Here is a 23,215-nt window from a genome sequence, read left to right on the forward strand (position 1 = left end):
TGCCCCATAGCGCCCTATGTCCGTGCCCCATAGCCCCCCATGGCCCTGCCCCATAGCGCCCTATGTCCCTGCCCCATAGCCCCCCCCCAGCCCTGCCCCATAGCCCCCTGTGGCCCTGCCCCATAGCCCCCCTTATGTAGCCCCATAGCCCCCCCCAGCCCTGCCCCATAGCCCCCCGTGGCCCTGCCCCATAGCGCCCTATGTCCCTGCCCCATAGCCCCCCATGGCCCTGCCCCATAGCGCCCTATGTCCCTGCCCCATAGCCCCCCCCATGGCCCTGCCCCATAGCGCCCTATGTCCCTGCCCCATAGCGCCCTATGGCCCTGCCCCATAGCGCCCTATGGCCCTGCCCCATAGCCCCCCATGTCCCTGCCCCATAGCCCCCCATGGCCCTGCCCCATAGCGCCCCATGTCCCTGCCCCACTGCAGACTGGAACACGCTGATCGTGGGCAAGCTCTCGCCATGGATCCGCCCCGATTCCCCCCTGGAGCACGTGAGGAGGAACTCGGAGGGGGTGAGCGCGGTTTTGGGGTGAAAAAGGGGGATTTTGGGAAAAAACGGGGGGAAAAAGGGGGATTTTGGGAAAAAATGGGGTTTTGGGGTGAAAAAGGGGGATTTTGGGAAAAAATGGGGTTTTGGGGTGAAAAAGGGGGATTTTGGGAAAAAACGGGGGGAAAAAGGGGATTTTGGGAAAAATGGGGGGAAAAGGGGGATTTTGGGAAAAATGGGGGGTTTTGGGGTGAAAAAGGGGGATTTTGGGAAAAACGGGGGGGTTTTGGGGGGAAAAAGGGGGATTTTGGGAAAAAAAAGGGATTTTGGGGTGAAAAAGGGGGATTTTGGGAAAAAATGGGGGAAAAAGGGGGATTTTGGGAAAAAATGGGGGGAAAAAGGGGGATTTTGGGAAAAAATGGGGGGAAAAAGGGGGATTTTGGGAAAAAACGGGGGGTTTGGGGTGAAAAAGGGGGATTTTGGGAAAAAATGGGGGGAAAAAGGGGGATTTTGGGAAAAAATGGGGGAAAAAGGGGGATTTTGGGGAAAAAAAGGGGAAAAAGGGGGATTTTTGGGGTGAAAAAGCCATTTTTTGGGTGGACAAAGCCATTTTTGGGGTGAAAACGGTGGTTTTTGGGCTGAAAACGCCATTTTTGGGGTGAAAAACGCCATTTTTGGGGTGAAAACCACCGTTTTGGGGTTGAAAAACACCGTTTTTTGGGTGAAAAAATCCATTTTTGGTGTGAAAAAAGCCATTTTTGGTGAAAAAGCCATTTTTTTGGTGGACAAAGCCATTTTTGGGGTGAAAATGGCAGTTTTGGGGTGAAAACGGTGTTTTTGGGGGTGAAAACGGCGGTTTTTGGGGTGAAAAAGCCATTTTTGGGGTGGACAAAGCCATTTTTGGGGTGAAAACCACCGTTTTGGGGTTGAAAAACACCGTTTTTTGGGTGAAAAAATCCATTTTTGGTGTGAAAAAAGCCATTTTTGGTGAAAAAGCCATTTTTTTGGTGGACAAAGCCATTTTTGGGGTGAAAATGGCAGTTTTGGGGTGAAAACGGTGTTTTTGGGGGTGAAAACGGCGGTTTTTGGGGTGAAAAAGCCATTTTTGGGGTGAAAAATGCCATGTTTGGGGTGAAAACCGCCATTTTTGGTGTGAAAAAATCAGTTTTTGGGGTGAAAAAGGTGTTTTTTGGGGTGAAAACGGCGGGTTTTGGGGGTGAAAACAGCGGGTTTTTGGGGTGAAAACGGTGGTTTTTGGGGTGAAAAAAGCTGTTTTTGGGGTGAAAAACGCCGTTTTGGGGGTGAAAACGGCGGTTTTGGGGGTGAAAAAGCCATTTTTGGGGTGAAAACGGTGGTTTTGGGGGTGAAAACGGTGTTTTTTGGGGTGAAAAACGCCATTTTTGGGGTGAAAAAGCCATTTTTTGGGTGGACAGATCCATTTTTGTGGTGAAAAAAGCCATTTTTGGGGTGAAAACGGTGGTTTTGGGGGTGAAAAAAGCCATTTTTGGGGTGAAAACGGTGTTTTTGGGGGTGAAAAAAGCCGTTTTTTGGGTTAAAAACCCCGGTTTTGGGTTGAAAAAAGCTGTTTTTGGTGTGACAAAGCCATTTTTTGGGTGGACAGATCCATTTTTGGGGTGAAATTGGTGGTTTTTGGGGTGAAAACCGCTGTTTTTGGGGTGAGAACGGTGTTTTTTGGGGTGAAAAACGCCATTTTTGGGGTGAAAAAGCCATTTTTTGGGTGGACAAAGCCGTTTTTGGGGTGAAAACGGTGTTTTTTGGGGTGAAAAAGCCATTTTTGGGGTGAAAACGGTGTTTTTTGGGGTGAAAAATCCATTTTTTGGGTGGACAAATCCATTTTTGGGGTGAAAAAGCCATTTTTTGGGTGGAGAAAGCCGTTTTTGGGGTGAAAACGGTGTTTTTTGGGGTGAAAATGGTGGGTTTTGGGGTGAAAAAGCCATTTTTTGGGTGGACAAAGCCGTTTTTGGGGTGATAATAGTTGTTTTGGGGGTGAAAAACGCCATTTTTGGGGTGAAAAACGCCATTTTTGGGTGGACAAAGCCATTTTTGGGTTGAAAACTACCATTTTTGGTGTGAAAAACGCCATTTTTGGGGTGAAAAATCCATTTTTGGGGTGAAAAAAGCCATTTTTGGGTTGAAAACCACCATTTTTGGGGTGAAAACGGTGTTTTTTGGGTGGAAAACGCCATTTTTGGGGTGAAAACGGTGTTTTTTGGGGTGAAAAAGCCATTTTTTGGGTGAAAAAATCCATTTTTGGGGTGAAAACGGTGTTTTTTGGGGTGAAAAAGCCATTTTTTGGGTGGAGAAAGCCATTTTTGGGGTGAAAACGGTGTTTTTTGGGGTGAAAAAGCCATTTTTTGGGTGAAAAAAGCCATTTTTGGGGTGAAAACGGTGGTTTTTGGTGTGAAAACAGCCTTTTTGGGGTGAAAAAAGCCATTTTTGGGGTGAAAAATCCAATTTTGGGGTGAAAAACGCCATTTTTGGGGTGAAAACGGTGTTTTTTGGGGTGAAAAAGCCATTTTTTGGGTGGACAAATCCATTTTTGGGGTGAAAACGGTGTTTTTTGGGGTAAAAACGCCGTTTCTGGGTTGAAAAATGCCGTTTTGGGGGTGAAAAAAGCCGTTTTTTGGGTTAAAAACGCCGTTTTTGGGTTGAAAAATGCCGTTTTGGGGGTGAAAAAAGCCGTTTTTTGGGTTAAAAACGCCGTTTTTGGGGTGAAAACGGTGTTTTTTGGGGTGAAAAGCGGTGTTTTTGGGCGGTGTGCGCCAGGCCCTGAGCCAGGAGCTGGGTTTCGGCGCGTACCTGGGCCTGCCCGCGGTGCTGCTGCCCCTGCGCCAGCGCCACTGCCCCAACCTGGCCCGGCTGCTCTGCAGTCACCTGCACGGCGCCCAGCACAGCGCCATGGTGAGATATGGGGTGCTATGGGGCAGCTATGGGGCGGCTATGGGGCGGCTATGGGGCAATATGGGGCAATATGGGGCAATATGGGGGGCTATGGGTGCTTATGGGGCTCTATGGGGGGTTATGGGGTGGTTATGGTGAGATATGGGGTGCTATGGGGTGCTATGGGGGGGTATGGGGGGATATGGGGCAGCTATGGGGGGGATATGGGGGGCTATGGGGGGATATGGGGTGCTATGGGGGGGATATGGGGCGGCTATGGGGGGATATGGGGGGGTATGGGGGGGATATGGGGGGGTTTGGGGTGGTTATGGGGGGTTATGGGGTGCTATGGGGGGGTTATGGGGGGGTTATGGGGGGATATGGGGTGGTTATGGGGCTCTATGGGGGGATATGGGGGGGATATGGGGGGATATGGGGGGGTATGGGGGGGATATGGGGGGTTATGGGGGATATGGGGGGATATGGGGGGTTATGGGGGGGATATGGGGGGATATGGGGGGGATATGGGGGGGATATGGGGGGGATATGGGGGGGATATGGGGGGGATATGGGGGGGTATGGGGGGGTATGGGGGGGATATGGGGGGATATGGGGGGATATGGGGGGGGGGGGGATATGGGGGGGTATGGGGGGGATATGGGGGGATATGGGGTGGTTATGGGGGGATATGGGGGGATATGGGGGGATATGGGGTGGTTATGGGGAGATATGGGGGGGTTATGGGGTGGTTATGGGGTGATATGGGGGGGATATGGGGTGATATGGGGGGTGGGGGGATATGGGGGGGTTATGGGGGGGATATGGGGTGATATGGGGTGGTTATGGGGTGATATGGGGGGGATATGGGGTGGTTATGGGGTGATATGGGGTGGTTATGGGGGGGATATGGGGCGCTATAGGGCACTATGAGGGGGATATGGGGGGCTATGGGGGGGATATGGGGTGGTTATGGGGCTCTATGGGGGGGTATGGGGGGGATATGGGGGGGTTATGGGGGGATATGGGGGGGTATGGGGGGATATGGGGGGGATATGGGGGGGTTATGGGGGGATATGGGGGGGGGGTTTATGGGGGGATATGGGGGGGTTATGGGGGGATATGGGGGGGTTATGGGGGGATATGGGGGGGATATGGGGGGGTTATGGGGCTCTATGGGGGGCTATGGGGGGTTATGGGGTGCTATGGGGGGGTTATGGGGGGGTGGGGGGCTATGGGGGATATGGGGGTCTATGGGGGGATATGGGGGATATGGGGGGCTATGGGGGGGATATGGGGGCTATGGGGCGCTATGGGGGGTTTATGGGGGGGATATGGGGGGTTATGGGGTGGTTATGGGGGGGCTATGGGTGGCTGTGGGGGGTCAGTGGGGCTCAGTGGGGCTCAATGGGAGTCCAGTGGCGGTTACTGGTTCTAACTGGTCCCAACTGGTTTGAACTGGTCTGAACTAGTCCCAAACTGGTTCTAACTGGTTCTAACTGGTCTGAACTGGTTCGAACTGGTTCTAACTGGTCTGAACTGGTCTGAACTGGTTCTAAACTGGTTCTAACTGGTCCAAACTGGTTCTAACTGGTCCCAACTGGTCCCAAACTGGTCCGAACTGGTCCCAACTGGCCCCAAACTGGTTCTAACTGGTCCAAACTGGTTCCAAACTGGTTCTAACTGGTCCAAACTGGTTCCAAACTGGTTCTAACTGGTTTGAACTGGTTCTAACTGGTTCTAAACTGGTCCCAACTGGTTCCAAACTGGTTCTAACTGGTTCTAACTGGTTCTAAACTGGTTCTAACTGGTCCCAAACTGGTTCTAACTGGTCCGAACTGGTTCTAACTGGTTCTAAACTGGTTCTAACTGGTCCCAAACTGGTTCTTAACTGGTTCTAACTGGTCTGAACTGGTTCTAACTGGTTCTAACTGGTTCTAACTGGTCCCAAACTGGTTCTAACTGGTCCCAAACTGGTTCTAACTGGTTCTAACTGGTTCTAACTGGTTCCAAACTGGTTCCAACTGGTTCCAAACTGGTTCTAAACTGGTTCTAACTGGTTCCAAACTGGTTCTAACTGGTCCGAACTGGTTCCAAACTGGTTCTAACTGGTTCTAACTGGTTTGAACTGGTTCTAACTGGTTCTAAACTGGTTCTAACTGGTTCCAAACTGGTTCTAACTGGTTCTAAACTGGTCCAAACTGGTTCTAACTGGTCCGAACTGGTTCTAACTGGTTCCAAACTGGTTCTAAACTGGTTCTAAACTGGTCCAAACTGGTTCTAACTGGTCCCAAACTGGTTCTAACTGGTTCTAACTGGTTCTAAACTGGTCTGAACTGGTTCCAAACTGGTTCTAACTGGTTCTAACTGGTCCCAAACTGGTTTTAATTGGTCCGAACTGGTCCCAAACTGGTTCTAACTGGTCCGAACTGGTTCTAACTGGTCCAAACTGGTCCCAAACTGGTTCTAACTGGTCCGAACTGGTCCGAACTGGTCCGGCGCAGGTGTGGGTGCAGGTTCCCCTCGTGGCCCCCGAGGCCGAGCGCGAGGACCTGGTGGGCAACGAGGAACCGGAGCGCGGCGGGGACGAGACCACGTGGGGCTGGTCGGTTCTTACTGGTTTATACTGGTTTATACTGGTTTATACTGGTTTATACTGGTTTGGGCCCTTTAGGGCTTTTGGGGTGGTTTTGGTTCATTTTGGGGGGTTTTGGGGCCATTTTGGGGTGGTTGGTTCATACTGGTTTATACTGGTTTATACTGGTTTATACTGGTTTGGGCCCTTTAGGGCTTTTGGGGTGGTTTTGGTTCATTTTGGGGTGGTTTGGGGGCATTTTGGGGGGTTTTGGGGCCATTTTGGGGTGGTCAGTTCATACTGGTTTGTACTGGTTTATACTGGTTTATACTGGTTTATACTGGTTTATACTGGTTTATACTGGTTTGAGCCCTTTAGGGCTTTTGGGGTGGTTTTGGTTCATTTTGGGGTGGTTTGGGGGCATTTTGGGGCGTTTTGGGGCCATTTTGGGGGTGTCGGTTCTTACTGGTTTATACTGGTTTATACTGGTTTATACTGGTTTATACTGGTTTATACTGGTTTATACTGGTGTGGGCCCTTTGGGGCATTTTGGGGTGGTTTTGGTTCATTTTGGGGTGGTTTGGGGGCATTTTGGGGTGGTTTGGGGCCATTTTGGGGTGGTTGGTTCATACTGGTTTATACTGGTTTATACTGGTTTATACTGGTTTGGGCCCTTTAGGGCTTTTGGGGTGGTTTTGGTTCATTTTGGGGTGGTTTGGGGGCATTTTGGGGTGGTTTGGGGCCATTTTGGGGTGGTACTGGTTCATACTGGTTTATACTGGTTTATACTGGTTTATACTGGTTTATACTGGTGTGGGCCCTTTAGGGCTTTTGGGGTGGTTTTGGTTCATTTTGGGGTGGTTTGGGGGCATTTTGGGGGGTTTTGGGCCATTTTGGGGGGTTTTGGGGTCATTTTTGGGTGTTTTGGGGCCATTTTGGGGTGGTTTTGGGCCATTTTGGGTGGATTAGGGTCATTTTTGGGTGTTTTTGGTCCATTTTTGGGTGTTTTTGGTCCATTTTGGGTGATTTGGGGCCATTTTGGGGTAGTTTTGGACCATTTTTGGGTGTTTTGGGGCCATTTTGGGGTGATTTGGTCCATTCTGGGGTGATTTGGGGTCATTTTTGGGTGTTTTGGGGTCATTTTGGGGTGGTTTTGGTCCATTTTGGGGCAGTTTGGGGCCATTTTGGGGTTTTTTTGGTCCATTTTAGGGTGGTTTTGGGCCATTTTTGGGGTGGTTTTGGTCCATTTTTGGGTGGTTTTGGTCCATTTTGGGTGTTTTTGGTCCATTTTGGGGTGGTTTTGGTCCATTTTTGGGTGGTTTTGGTCCATTTTTGGGTGGTTTTGGTCCATTTGGGGTGGTTTTGGGTCATTTTTGGGTGATTTCGATCCATTTTGGGGTGATTTAGGGCATTTTGGGGCGGTTTTGGGGCCATTTTGGGTGTTTTTGGGTCCATTTGGGATGGTTTTGTTCCATTTTGGGGTGGTTTTGGTCCATTTTTTGGTGTTTTGGGCCATTTTTGGGTGGTTTTGGGCCATTTTTGGGTGGTTTTGGTCCATTTTTGGGTGGTTTTGGTCCATTTTTTGGTGTTTTGGGCCATTTTTGGGTGGTTTTGGTCCATTTTGGGTGATTTTGGGCCATTTTTGGGTGGTTTTGGTCCATTTTTGGGTGGTTTTGGTCCATTTTTGGGTGGTTTTGGTCCATTTGGGGTGGTTTTGGGTCATTTTTGGGTGATTTCGATCCATTTTGGGGTGATTTAGGGCATTTTGGGGCGGTTTTGGGGCCATTTTGGGTGTTTTTGGGTCCATTTGGGATGGTTTTGTTCCATTTTGGGGTGGTTTTGGTCCATTTTTTGGTGTTTTGGTCCATTTTGGGTGGTTTTGGTCCATTTTGGGGTGTTTTGGGTCCATTTTTGGGTGTTTTTGGCCCATTTTTTGGTGTTTTTAGTCCATTTTGGGGTGATTTTGGTCCATTTTGGGGTCCCCGTTGCTGTCCCCATAGGTGGCACGACTTCCGCACCCTCTGTGACTACAACAAGCGGGTGGGGGTCGGTGAGTTGGGGGCGTGGCCAAGGCCGAAGGGGGCGTGGCCAAAGCCGGGGGAGGTTCCCACCACAAAGGGGGCGTGTCATCAGACCCCATTGATAACACAGGGCCCCCATTGATAACACAGGGACCCCATTGATACCCCCCTGCCCCATTGATACCCGCCTGCCCCATTGACACCACCCCATTCCCCATACCCCAGCCCCATAGCGACCCCCCCATACCCCAGCCCCATAGCAACCCCCCCCATCATTCCTATCCCCCACTCTGCCCCATACCCCAGCCCCATAGCGTCCCCCCCATACCCCAGCCCCATAGCGACCCCCTGATTCCCCATCCCCCAGCCCCATAGCGACCCCCCCCATTCCCCAGCCCCATAGCGACCCCCCATACCCCATCCCCATAGCGACCACCCCATCCCCCAGCCCCATAGCGACCCCCCGATACCCCAGCCCCATCGCGACCCCCCCATACCCCAGCCCCATAGCGACCCCCCCATCCCCCAGCCCCATAGCGACCCCCCAGCCCCATAGCGAGCCCCCCATCCCCCAGCCCCATAGCGACCCCCCTCTGCCCCATACCCCAGCCCCATAGCGAACCCCCAGCCCCATAGCGACCCCCCCTGCCTCATCCCCCAGCCCCATAGCGACCCCCCCTACCCCTGCCCCATAGCGAGCCCCCCCCATTCCCCATACCCCAGCCCCATACCCCAGCCCCATCCCCCAGCCCCATAGCGACCCCCCCCTTCCCCATACCCCAGCCCCATAGCGCCCCCCTCTCATTCCCTCTGCCCCATAGCGACCCCCCCATCCCCCAGCCCCATAGCGACCCCCCCATTCCCCATACCCCAGCCCCATAGCGACCCCCCCTGATTCCTATCCCCCCCTGCCCCATAGCGACCCCCCTTAACCCCCCCATTCCCCATACCCCAGCCCCATAGCGACCCCCCCATCCCCCAGCCCCATAGCGACCCCCCCGCCCCATCCCCCAGCCCCATAGCGACCCCCCTCTGCCCCATCCCCCAGCCCCATAGCGACCCCCCCCTTCCCCATCCCCCAGCCCCATAGCGACCCCCCAGCCCCATAGCGACCCCCCCTGCCCCATACCCCAGCCCCATAGCGACCCCCCCATACCCCAGCCCCATAGCGACCCCCCATACCCCAGCCCCATAGCAACCCCCCCATCATTCCTATCCCCCCCTCTGCCCCATACCCCAGCCCCATAGCGACCCCCCCTCATTCCTATCCCCCCTCTGCCCCATAGCGACCCCCCCATTCCCCATACCCCAGCCCCATAGCGACCCCCCCAGCCCCATAGCGAACCCCCCAGCCCCATAGCGAACCCCCCAGCCCCATAGCGCCCCCCCCATCCCCCCAGCCCCATATCGCGACCCCCCAGCCCCATAGCGACCCCCCAGCCCCATAGCGACCCCCCAGCCCCATAGCGACCCCCAGCCCCATAGCGACCCCCCCTCTGCCCCATTGCGCAGCCCTGGAGGTGGGTCCGGACCTGCCGTCGGGCGCCGCCGTGGAGCGGTGGTTGGGGGAGCCGCTGAAGGCCGCGCTGCTCCCCACCAGCCTCTTCCTCACCAACAAGAAGGGCTTCCCCGTGCTCTCCAGGCCACACCAGCGCCTGCTCGCACGGCTCCTCAAGGTGGATGTGGGGCAGAGATGTGTGGGGCAGAGATGGGGGGTGGGGATGTGGGGGGTGGGGATGTGGGGTGGAGATGGGGGTGGGGATGTGGGGTGGGGATGTGTGGGGCAGAGATAGGGGGTGGGGATGTGGGGTGGGGATGTGTGGGGCAGAGATAGGGGGTGGGGATGTGGGGTGGGGATGTGTGGGGCAGAGATATGGGGTGGGGATGTGGGGTGGGGATGTGGGGCGGGGATGTGTGGGGCAGGGATATGGGGTGGAGATATGGGGCGGGGATGTGAGGGCCAGGGATATGGGGTGGAGATATGGGGCAGTGATGGGGACGAAGATTGGGGTGGGGATGTGTGGGGCAGAGATAGGGGGTGGGGATGTGTGGGGCGGGGATGTGGGGCAGAGATACGGGGGGTGGGGATGTGGGGCAGAGATATGGGGCAGAGATGTGGGGTGGGGATGTGGGGCGGAGATGTGGGGTGGGGATGTGTGGGGCAGGATGGGGATGTGTGGGGCAGAGATGTGTGGGGCAGAGATGTGGGGCAGAGATATGGGGCGGAGATATGGGGCAGAGATGTGGGGCAAGGATATGGGGCAGAGATAGGGGGGGTGGGGGGCAGAGATGTGGGGCGGAGATGGGGGGCAGAGATGGGGGGTGGAGATGTGGGGTGGGGATGTGGGGTGGGGATGGGGGGTGGGGATGTGGGGCGGAGATGGGGGGTGGGGATGTGGGGCGGAGATGGGGGGCAGAGATATGGGGCGGAGATATGGGGTGGAGATGGGGGGTGGGGATGTGGGGTGGGGATGGGGGGCAGAGATGCGGGGGGTTGGGACGTATGGGGTTGTATGTGGAGGGGGTCTGGGGGGTGTCTATGGGGTGTCTATAGGTCTCTATGGGGTGTCTTTGGGGCTCTCTGGGCTCTATGGGGGCTCTATGGGGCTCTGTGGGGTGTCTATATGGCTCTGTGGGGTTTCTATGGGGGTCTATGGGGTGTCTATGGGGCTCTGTGGGGTCTCTGTAGGGCTCTATGGGGTGTCTATGGGGCTCTATGGGGTGTCTATGGGGCTCTGTAGGGCTCTATGGGGTGTCTGTGGGTCTCTATGGGGTCTCTATGGGTCTCTATGGATCCCTATGGGTCTCTATGGGGTCTCTATGGGTCTCTATGGGTCCCTATGGGTCCCTATGGGTCTCTATGGGGTCTCTATGGGTCTCTATGTGTCTCTATGTGTCTCTATGGGTCTCTATGTGTCTCTATGGGTCTCTATGGGTCCCTATGGGTCTCTATGTGTCTCTATGGGTCTCTATGGGTCCCTATGGGTCTCTATGGGTCCCTATGGGTCTCTATGGGTCTCTATGGGTCTCTATGGGTCCCTATGGGTCTCTATGTGTCTCTATGGGTCTCTATGGGTCTCTATGGATCTCTATGGGTCTCTATGTGTCTCTATGGGGTCTCTATGGGTCTCTATGGGTCCCTATGGGTCTCTATGTGTCTCTATGGGTCTCTATGGGTCTCTATGGGTCTCTATGTGTCTCTATGGGTCTCTATGGGTCTCTATGGGTCTCTATGGGTCCCTATGGGTCTCTATGGGTCTCTATGGGTCTCTATGCATCCCCATGGGACCCCCACGTGATCTCTCCATCCCGCCCCCCAAGTTGGAGGTTCAGGTGGTGCTGACGGGCGCCCCCCGCCATGGGGGGAAGCCCCTGGCCTCCTACCTGCAGTACCTGGAACATGTGGGGCAGCACCGGCCCCCCCCATCGGCCTACGAGCTCTTCGCTAGGGGCTACGAGGATTACCTACAGAGCCCCCTGCAGGTGCTGTGGGGCTGGGCCGCTGTGGGGCTGGGCCGCTGTGGGGCTGGGAATGGGGTTCTATGGGGCTGGGAATGGGGTTCTATGGGGCTGGGCCGCTATGGGGCTGGGAATGGGGTTCTATGGGGCTGGGCCGCTATGGGGCTGGGGATGGGGGTCTATGGGGCTGGGAATGGGGTTTGTGATGGTTGGAAGGGGGTTCTATGGGGCTGGATGTGGGGAGGGGGGCTCTGTGGGGCTGGGAATGGGGTTCTATGGGGCTCAGAATGGGGTTCTATGGGGCTGGGAATGGGGTTTGTGGGGTTTGGAATGGGCTCTGTGGGGTTCAGAATGGGGTTCTATGGGGTGGGAATGGGGTTCTATGGGGCTGGGAATGGGGTTCTATGGGGCTGGGAGTGGGGTTCTATGGGGCTGGGTATGGGGTTCTATGGGGCTGGGAATGGGGTTCTATGGGGCTGGGAATGGGGTTCTATGGGGCTGGGAATGGGGTCTGTGGGGCTGGGAATGGGGTTCTATGGGGCTGGGAATGGGGTTCTATGGGGCTGGGAATGGGGGTCTATGGGGCTGGGAATGGGGTTCTATGGGGCTGGGAATGGGGTCTATGGGGCTGGGAATCTATGGGGCTGGGAATGGGGTCTATGGGGCTGGGAATGGGGTTCTATGGGGCTGGGAATGGGGGTCTGTGGGGCTGGGAATGGGGTTCTATGGGACTGGGAATGGGGTTCTATGGGGCTGGGCCGCTATGGGGCTGGGCCGCTATGGGGCTGGGAATGGGGTTCTGTGGGGCTGGGAATGGGGTTCTATGGGGCTGGGGAGGGCGAGGGTTCTATGGGGCGTGGGGGGGGGCACGGCCGCGAGGGGGCTGGGAAGGGGGTTCTATGGGGCTGGGAAGGGGGGTGGCTATGGGAATGGGGTTCTATGGGGCTGGGAATGGGGTCTGTGGGGTTTGGAATGGGGTCTATGGGGCTGGGTATGGGGGTGGGTTCTATGGGGCTGGGCCGCTATGGGGCTGGGAATGGGGTTCTATGGGGCTGGGCCACTATGGGGCTGGGTATGGGGTTCTATGGGGCTGGGAATGGGGTTCTATGGGGCTGGGAATGGGGTCTGTGGGGCTGGGAATGGGGTTCTATGGGGCAGGGCCGCTGTGGGGCTGGGAATGGGGTTCTATGGGGCTGGGCCGCTATGGGGCTGGGCCGCTGTGGGGCTGGGAATGGGGCTCTATGGGGCTGGGGATGGGGGTCTGTGGGGCTGGGAATGGGGTTCTATGGGGCTGGGCCGCTATGGGGCTGGGGATGGGGTTCTATGGGGCTGGGAATGGGGGTCTATGGGGCTGGGAATGGGGTTCTATGGGGCTGGGAATGGGGGTCTATGGGGCTGGGCTGCTATGGGGCTGGGTATGGGGGGGGTTCTATGGGGCTGGGAATGGGGTTCTATGGGGCTGGGCCGCTATGGGGCTGGGAATGGGGGTCTGTGGGGCTGGGAATGGGGTTCTATGGGGCTGGGCCGCTATGGGGCTGGGCCGCTATGGGGCTGGGAATGGGGTTCTATGGGGCTGGGAATGGGGTCTATGGGGCTGGGAATGGGGGTCTGTGGGGCTGGGGATGGGGGGGAGGGTTTTATGGGGCTGGGGGGGGGCAGGGCCGCTATGGGGCTGGGAATGGGGGTGGGTTCTATGGGGCTGGGAATGGGGGTGGGTTCTGTGGGGCTGGGAATGGGGTTCTATGGGGCTGGGCCGCTATGGGGCTGGGAATGGGGGTCTGTGGGGCTGGGAATGGGGTTCTATGGGGCTGGGAATGGGGTCCTATGGGGCTCAGAATGGGGTCTGTGGGGTTTGGAAGGGGGTTCTATGGGGCTGGGAATGGGGGTCTGTGGGGCAGGGCCGCTATGGGGCTGGGAATGGGGTCTATGGGGCTGGGACTGAGTATGGGGTTCTATGGGGCTGGGCCGCTGTGGGGCTGGGAATGGGGTTCTATGGGGCTGGGAATGGGGTCTATGGGGCTGGGAATGGGGTCTATGGGGCTGGGAATGGGGTTCTGTGGGGCTGAGAATGGGGCTGGGAATGGGGTTCTATGGGGCTGGGAATGGGGTCTATGGGGCTGGGAATGGGGCCTATGGGGTTGGAGGGTTCCTATGGGGGTAAATGGGGAGTGGAAGGGGGCGTGGCCTGCCCATATATGGGGTTAGATGGGTTCTAGGGGGCGGGGAAAGGGGGCGTGGCCTGCCCATATATGGGGTTAAATGGGTTCTAGGGGGGGCGTGGCCTGCCCATATAGGGTTAAATGGATTATATGGGGTGGGGGAAAGGGGGCGTGGCCTGCCCATATATGGGGTTAAATGGATTCTATGGGGCGGGGCAAACGGGGGCTGGGCCTGCCCATATATGGAGTCAAATGGGTCCTATGGGGAGTGGAAGGGGTCGTGGCCTGCCCATATATGGGGTTAAATGGGTTCTAGGGGGCGGGGGAAAGGGGGCGTGGCCTGTCCATATATGGGGTTAAATGAGTTCTAGGGGGGAAGGAGGCGTGGCCTGCCCATATATGGGGTTAAATGGGTCCTATGGGGCTGGGAAGGGGGGCGTGGCCTGCCCATATATGGGGTTAAATGAGTTCTATGGGGGGAAGGAGGCGTGGCCTGCCCATATATGGAGTCAAATGGGTCCTATGGGGCTGGGAAGGGGGCGTGGCCTGCCCATATATGGGGCTCACAGGCCACGCCCCCCCCTCCTCTCCCCATAGCCCCTTATGGACAACCTGGAGTCGCAGACCTATGAGGTGTTCGAGAAGGATCCAATCAAATACTCCCAATACCAGCAGGTGGGCGGGGCCGAGGCCTCCCATTGGCTGCTCTCCCGCGCCTCATTAGCATAACCACGCCCCCCCCCCCTTTTTTCTTCCTTATAAGGCGATATATAGGTGTCTGCTCGACCGGGTGCCTGAGGAGGAGAAGGACACCAATGTGCAGTGAGTGCTATGGGGCGCGCTATGGGGCGCCCCACATCGCTATGGGGCACCCCACATCCCTATGGGGCAGCCCTGCAGCCCACTTATGGGTCCCTATGGGGTGCCCCACATCCCTATGGGGCACCCCACATCACTATGGGGCGCCCCACATCCCTATGGGGCACCCCACATCACTATGGGGCACCCCACATCCCTATGGGGCACCCCTGCACCCCACTTATGGGTCCCTATGGGGTGCCCCACATCCCTATGGGGCGCCCCACATCCCTATGGGGCACCCCTGCACCCCACTTATGGGTCCCTATGGGGTGCCCCACATCCCTATGGGGCACCCCACATCCCTATGGGGCACCCCACATCCCTATGGGGCACCCCTGCACCCCACTTATGGGTCCCTATGGGGCGCCCCACATCCCTATGGGGCACCCCACATCCCTATGGGGCACCCCACATCCCTATGGGGCGCCCCACATCCCTATGGGGCGCCCCACATCCCTATGGGGCACCCCTGCACCCCACTTATGGGTCCTTAGGGGTCCCCGTACACCACCTGTGGGGTGCCCCACATCGCTATGGGGCACCCCTGCAACCCACTTATGGGTCCCTATGGGGTGCCCCACATCCCTATGGGGCACCCCTGCACCCCACTTATGGGTCCCTATGGGGTGCCCCACATCCCTATGGGGCGCCCCACATCCCTATGGGGTGCCCCACATCCCTATGGGGCACCCCTGCACCCCACTTACGGGTCCTTAGGGGTCCCCGTACACCACCTGTGGGGTGCCCCACATCGCTATGGGGCACCCCTGCAACCCACTTATGGGTCCCTATGGGGCGCCCCACATCCCTATGGGGTGCCCCACATCGCTATGGGGCGCCCCACATCCCTATGGGGCACCCCTGCAACCCACTTATGGGTCCCTATGGGGTTCCCCACATCCCTATGGGGCACCCCACATCACTATGGGGCACCCCACATCCCTATGGGGCACCCCTGCAACCCACTTATGGGTCCCTATGGGGTGCCCCACATCCCTATGGGGCACCCCACATTCCTATGGGGCACCCCACATCCCTATGGGGCACCCCTGCACCCCACTGATGGGTCCCTATGGGGTGCCCCACATCACTATGGGGCACCCCACATCCCTATGGGGTGCCCCACATCACTATGGGGCACCCCACATCCCTATGGGGCACCCCTGCACCTCACTTATGGGTCCTTAGGGGTCCCCATACACCATCTGTGGGGTGCCCCACATCACTATGGGTCCCCCTACCCCACTTATGGGTCCCTATGGGGCGCCCCACATCCCTATGGGGCACCCCTGCACCCCACTTATGGGTCCCTATGGGGTGCCCCACATCCCTATGGGGCACCCCTGCAACCCACTTATGGGTCCCTATGGGGTGCCCCACATCCCTATGGGGCACCCCTGCAACCCACTTATGGGTCTCTATGGGGTGCCCCACATCCCTATGGGGCGCCCCACATCCCTATGGGGCACCCCTGCACCCCACTTATGGGTCCCTATGGGGTGCCCCACATCCCTATGGGGCACCCCTGCAACCCACTTATGGGTCCCTATGGGTCCCCCAACCCCACTTATGGGTCCCTATGGGTCCCCCAACCCCACTTATGGGTCCATATACCCCACTTATGGGTCCCTATGGGTCCCCCTACCCCACTTATGGGTCCCTATGAGTCCCCCTACCCCACTTATGGGTCCCTATGAGTCCCCTCTACACCACTTATGGGTCCCTATGGGTACTCCCTACCCAACTTATGGGTCCCTCTACCCCACTTATGGGTCCCTCTACCCCACTTATGGGTTCCTATGGGTCCCCCTGCCCCACTTATGGGTCCCTATGGGTCCCTCTACCCCACTTATGGGTCCCTATGGGTCCCTCTACCCCACTTATGGGTCCATATACCCCACTTATGGGTCCCTATGGGTCCCCCTACCCCACTTATGGGTCCCTATGGGTCCCCTCTACCCCACTTATGGGTCCCTATGAGTCCCTCTACCCCACTTACGGGTCCCTCTACCCCACTTATGGGTCCATATACCCCACTTATGGGTCCCTATGAGTCCCCTCTACCCCACTTATGGGTCCCTATGGGTCCCCCTACCCCACTTATGGGTCCCTATGGGTCCCCCTACCCCACTTATGGGTCCCTATGGGTCCCCCTCTACCCCACTTATGGGTCCCTACCTCCGAGCTTCCCGCCAGGTAGACACCCCATAGCCGCCCCATATCACCCCATAGACACCCCATAGACTGCCCCATAGCCCTGCCCCATAGCGCTGCCCCATAGAAACCCCATAGAGCTCCATAGACACCTCATAGCCCCCTGTAGACACTCCATAGACCCCCATAGACACCCCATAGACCCCCATAGCCACCCCATATCCCCCCCATAGACCCCCATAGACACCCCATAGACCCCCATAGACACCCCATAGACACCCCATAGACCCCCATAGACACCCCATAGACACCCCATAGACCCCCATAGACACCCCATAGACCCCCATAGACCCCCATAGACACCCCATAGACCCCCATAGACACCCCATAGACCCCCATAGACACCCCATAGACACCCCATAGACCCCCATAGACACCCCATAGACACCCCATAGACACCCCATAGACACCCCATAGACACCCCATAGACGCCCCATAGACACCCCTTGGTGCCCCATAGACACCCTATAGCACCCCATAGACCCCAATAGCACCCCATAGCACCCCATAGACACCCCATAGCGCCCCATAGATACCCCATAGCACCCCATAGACACCCCATAGACCCCCCATAGACACCCCATAGACCCCATAGACCCCCATAGACCCCCATAGACACCCCATAGACCCCCCATAGACCCCCATAGACACCCCATAGACACCCCATAGACCCCCATAGACACCCCATAGACACCCCATAGATAGACCCCCATAGACACCCCCCAGACCCCCATAGACCCCATAGACACCCCATAGACACCCCATAGACACCCCATAGACACCCCATAGCCCCCCATACCCCCCTATACCCCCCCCCCCATAGACCCCTATAGACCCCCATAGACACCCCATAGCACCCCATAGACACCCCATAGACACCCCATAGCCCCCCATAGACACCCCATAGACCCCCATAGACACCCCATAGACACCCCATAGACACCCCATAGACACCCCCATAGAGCCCCATAGACCCCCATAGCCCCCCATAGACACCCCATAGACCCCCATAGACACCCCATAGAGCCCCATAAACACCCCATAGACACCCCATAGACCCCCATAGACACCCCATAGACACCCCATAGACCCCCATAGACACCCCATAGACACCCCATAGCACCCCATAGACACCCCATAGATCCCCATAGACACCCATAGCACCCCATAGACACCCCATAGACACCCCATAGACACCCCATAGCACCCCATAGACACCCCATAGACACCCTATAGCACCCTATAGCACCCCTTAGACACCCCATAGACACCCTATAGCACCCCATAGCACCCCATAGACACCCCATAGACACCCCATAGACACCCCATAGACACCCCATAGACCCCATAGACACCCCATAGACACCCCATAGACACCCCATAGACCCCCATATGACACCCCATAGACACCCCATAGACCCCACCCCATAGACACCCCATAGACACCCCATAGCACCCCATAGACACCCCATAGACACCCCATAGACACCCCATAGACACCCCATAGCACCCCATAGACACCCCATAGACACCCCATAGACACCCCATAGACACCCCATAGACACCCCATAGACACCCCATAGACACCCCATAGACACCCCATAGACCCCCATAGACACCCCATAGACACCCCATAGACACCCCATAGACCCCCATAGACACCCCATAGACCCCCATAGACCCCCATAGACCCCCATAGACACCCCATAGACACCCCATAGACCCCCATAGACACCCCATAGACCCCCATAGACACCCCATAGACACCCCATAGACACCCCATAGACACCCCATAGACACCCCATAGACCCCCATAGACACCCCATAGACACCCCATAGACCCCCATAGACCCCCATAGACACCCCATAGACACCCCATAGACCCCCCATAGACACCCCATAGACACCCATAGACACCCCATAGACACCCCATAGACACCCCATAGACCCCCATAGACACCCCATAGACCCCCATAGACACCCCATAGACCCCCATAGACACCCCATAGACACCCCATAGACCCCCATAGACACCCCATAGCCACCCCATAGACACCCCATAGCCGCCCCATAGCCCCCCATAGCCACCCATAGACACCCCATAGACACCCCATAGACCCCCATAGACCCCATAGACCCCCATAGACCCCCATAGACACCCCATAGACACCCCATAGACACCCCATAGACCCCCATAGACACCCCATAGCACCCCATAGACACCCCATAGACACCCCCATAGACACCCCATAGACACCCCATAGACACCCCATAGACACCCCATAGACACCCCATAGACCCCCATAGACACCCCATAGCCGCCCCATAGCCGCCCCATAGCCGCCCCATAGCGTGACCTCGCGCGGCGGCGCGCAGCATGGCGGCCAGGCGCTGGAAGAGGCGGCTGCGGGCTCCCCATAGACACCCCATAGACCCCCATAGACACCCCATAGACACCCCATAGACCCCCATAGACACCCCATAGACACCCCATAGACACCCCATAGACACCCCATAGACACCCCATAGACACCCATAGACACCCCATAGACACCCCATAGACACCCCATAGACACCCCATAGACACCCCATAGACACCCCATAGACCCCCATAGACACCCCATAGACACCCCATAGACCCCCATAGACACCCCATAGACACCCCATAGACACCCCATAGACCCCCACAGACACCCATAGACACCCCATAGAACCCCATAGAACCCCATAGACCCCCATAGACACCCCATAGACACCCCATAGACACCCCATAGACCCCCATAGGAAGCCCATAGACCCCCACAGACACCCCATAGACCTCCATAGACACCCCATAGATCCCTATAGGGACCCCACAGACACCTCATAAAACCCCATAGACACCCATAGACACCCCATAGACCCCCATAGACACCCCATAGACCCCCATAGACACCCCATAGACACCCCATAGACCCCCATAGACCCCCATAGACACCCCATAGACACCCCATAGACACCCCATAGACACCCCATAGACACCCCATAGACCCCCATAGACACCCCATAGACCCCCCATAGACACCCCATAGACCCCCATAGACACCCCATAGACCCCCATAGACACCCCATAGACACCCCATAGACACCCCATAGACACCCCATAGACACCCCATAGACCCCCATAGACACCCCATAGCACCCCATAGACACCCCATAGACACCCCATAGACACCCCATACACCCCATAGACACCCCATAGACCCCCATAGACACCCCATAGACCCCCATAGACACCCCATAGACACCCCATAGACACCCCATAGACACCCCATAGACACCCCATAGACACCCCATAGACACCCCATAGACCCCCATAGACACCCCATAGACCCCCATAGACACCCCATAGACACCCCATAGACACCCCATAGACACCCCATATCACCCCATAGACACCCCATAGACCCCCATAGACACCCCATAGACACCCCATAGCCGCCCCATAGCCGCCCCATAGCCGCCCCATAGCGTGACCCCATAGACACCCCAGAGACCCCATAGAGACCCCACAGAGATCCCATAGAGACCCATTGGGACCTATAGAGACCCATAGAGACCCATAGAGACCCCATAGAGATCCATAGGCCCCCCATAGAGACCCATAGACACCCCATAGAGACCCATGGACACCCCATAGAGACCTATGGAGACCCCATAGAGCCCCATAAGGACCCCATAGAGACCCATAGACACCCCATAGAGACCCATAGAGACCCCATAGAGACCCATAGAGACCCATAGAGACCCCATAGGGACCCATAGGGACCCATAGAGACCCATAGAGACCCCATAGAGACCCCACAGAGATCCCATAGAGACCCATTGGGACCTATAGAGACCCATAGAGACCCATAGAGACCCCATAGAGATCCATAGGCCCCCCCATAGAGACCCATAGACACCCCATAGAGACCCATGGACACCCCATAGAGACCTATGGAGACCCCATAGAGCCCCATAAGGACCCCATAGAGACCCATAGACACCCCATAGAGACCCATAGAGACCCCATAGAGACCCATAGAGACCCATAGAGACCCCATAGGGACCCATAGAGCCCCCATAGAGCTCCCCAGGGACCCATAGACCGCCCCCCCCCCCTTCGCCCCACATCAATGGGGCTGCCCCATAGCGCCCCCTGACGCACGCGCACGTAGGCCTGCACCGTGCTCCAGACGCGAGGCTCCGCCCCCCGGTTGTGTCGACCAATCAGAGCGAGGGTGAGGAGCCGCAACGCCCCCTGCAGGTGGCTCTGCTCCGCGTCCACCATGAGCGTCACCCCCTGCCCCACGGCGGCCTGCGGGAGCCCCATTGATTCTATGGGGCTGGACCCACATCCGGACCCATTGATTCTATGGGGCTGGAACCACATCGGGACCCATTGATTCTATGGGGCTGACCCATTGAGTCTATGGGGCTGGACCCACATCGGGACCCACTGATTCTATGGGGCTGGACCCACATCGGGACCCATTGATTCTATGGGGCTGCCCCACATCGGGACTCATTGATTCTATGGGGCTGACCCATTGATTCTATGGGGCTGCCCCACATCTCACCTGGGCCACGCTGTCCAAGCGCCGCAGGGAGACCCCAAAGTGTTGGTTCTGCTGCGGGGTCAGGAATGGCAGGGAGGGAGCAATCTATGGGGCAGACCCACAAGTTAGGGGGCTCACTGGGGTCTATGGGGCAGGATATGGGGCTCATTGTGTTCTATGGGGGAGGTTATGGGGCTCACTGGGGTCTATGGGGCAGGATATGGGTCACATTGGGATCCATAGGGCATGTTATGGGGCACGCTGCGGTCTATGGGGCAGGATATGGGGCTCGTTGCGTTCTATGGGGGAGGTTATGGGGCACACTGGGGTCTATGGGGCAGGATATGGGTCACATTGGGATCTATAGGGCATGTTATGGGGCACGCTGGGGTCTATGGGGCAGGATATGGGTCACATTGGGATCTATGGGGCATTTTATGGGGCACATTGGGGTCTATGGGGCAGGATATGGGTCACATTGGGATCTATAGAGCATTTTATGGGGCACATGGGGGTCTATGGGGCAGGATATGGGGCTCATTGTGTTCTATGGGGGAGGTTATGGGGCTCACTGGGGTCTATGGGGCAGGATATGGGTCACATTGGGATCTATAGGGCATGTTATGGGGCACATGGGGGTCTATGGGGCAGGATATGGGGCTCATTGTGTTCTATGGGGGAGGTTATGGGGCTCACTGGGGTCTATGGGGCAGGATATGGGTCACATTGGGATCTATAGGGCATGTTATGGGGCACGCTGGGGTCTATGGGGCAGGATATGGGGCTCATTGCGTTCTATGGGGGAGGTTATGGGGCTCACTGGGGTCTATGGGGCAGGATATGGGCCTCATTGGGATCTATAGGGCATGTTATGGGGCACATTGGGGTCTATGGGGCAGGATATGGGTCACATTGGGATCCATAGGGCATGTTATGGGGCACGCTGGGGTCTATGGGGCAGGATATGGGGCTCATTGCGTTCTATGGGGCATGTTATGGGGCTCACTGGGGTCTATGGGGCAGCATATGGGTCACATTGGGATCCATAGGGCATGTTATGGGGCACACTGGGGTCTATGGGGCAGGATATGGGGCTCATTGTGTTCTATGGGGGAGGTTATGGGGCACGCTGGGGTCTATGGGGCAGGATATGGGTCACATTGGGATCTATAGGGCATGTTAGGGGGCACGCTGGGGTCTATGGGGCAGGATATGGGGCTCATTGTGTTCTATGGGGGAGGTTATGGGGCTCACTGGGGTCTATGGGGCAGGATATGGGTCACATTGGGATCCATAGGGCATGTTATGGGGCACGCTGGGGTCTATGGGGCAGGATATGGGGCTCGTTGTGTTCTATGGGACAGGTTATAGGGCACATTGGGCGCTATGGGGCAGGTTAGGGGGCTCATTGGGCTCTATGGGGCAGCTTATGGGGCTCATCGGGCTCTATGGGGCAGGTTATGGGGCTCTATGGGGCAGCTTATGGGGCTCATTGGGCTCTATGGGGCAGGCTGTGAGGCACATTGAGTTCTATGGGGCAGGTTATGGGGCTCATCGGGCTCTATGGGGCAGCTTATGGGGTTCTATGGGGCAAGCTATGGGGCTCAGCCCCACACGTGTGGGTCAGGCCCCACCTTGCCCCCCATGGCCGCAATGATGAACTCCGGCGTCACTTTGGTACCCGGCTCCTGCATCCGCTGCTGGATGGTGGCCTATGTGGAGATGTGGGGCTCACTTATGGGGCTGAGGGGGGGGGGGGGTCTGGCCCCTGCCCCATAGATTCTATGGGGCAGCCCCATAACTCACGCAGAGATCGGCGTCCATCATGGCCGTCACCTTCAGCTGCATCATGGCCCCGGGGCCCGTGGCCGCCGCCAGCCCCACACATTCCAGGGCGGCCCCATGGTTGGCTTCGAACCAGGCCTCGCTGCCCCACACATGGGCGGAGATGTGGGGCA

The 23,215-nt window shown here is 57.3% G+C and overlaps 2 protein-coding genes across 2 annotated transcripts; one reads left to right on the plus strand and one right to left on the minus strand.

The window, feature by feature from the left end:
* The first annotated feature begins 427 nt into the window (after positions 1-427).
* Positions 428-14,464, plus strand: LOC134156165 (protein arginine N-methyltransferase 5-like). The gene is made up of 8 exons (XM_062604000.1): positions 428-515; positions 3,278-3,412; positions 5,893-5,993; positions 7,964-8,013; positions 9,497-9,660; positions 11,306-11,467; positions 14,200-14,277; positions 14,366-14,464. The coding sequence occupies exons 2-8, from the start codon at positions 3,410-3,412 to the stop codon at positions 14,426-14,428; spliced, it is 621 nt and encodes a 206-aa protein (XP_062459984.1). The 5' UTR covers positions 428-515; positions 3,278-3,409; the 3' UTR covers positions 14,429-14,464.
* A 712-nt stretch (positions 14,465-15,176) lies between these two features.
* Positions 15,177-23,215, minus strand: LOC134156169 (hydroxyproline dehydrogenase-like). The gene is made up of 5 exons (XM_062604003.1): positions 23,064-23,215; positions 22,892-22,969; positions 21,279-21,362; positions 20,831-21,016; positions 15,177-15,197 (listed from the first exon to the last, which is right to left on the minus strand). Exons 1-5 carry the CDS (start codon positions 23,106-23,108, stop codon positions 15,177-15,179), a joined length of 414 nt encoding a protein of 137 aa, XP_062459987.1. The 5' UTR covers positions 23,109-23,215.

This window comes from Pezoporus occidentalis, unplaced genomic scaffold (assembly GCF_034315485.1).
Source record: "Pezoporus occidentalis ecotype Australia unplaced genomic scaffold, CSIRO_AGI_Poc_V1 ctg826, whole genome shotgun sequence".
NCBI classification, from domain to species: Eukaryota; Metazoa; Chordata; class Aves; order Psittaciformes; family Psittacidae; genus Pezoporus; species Pezoporus occidentalis.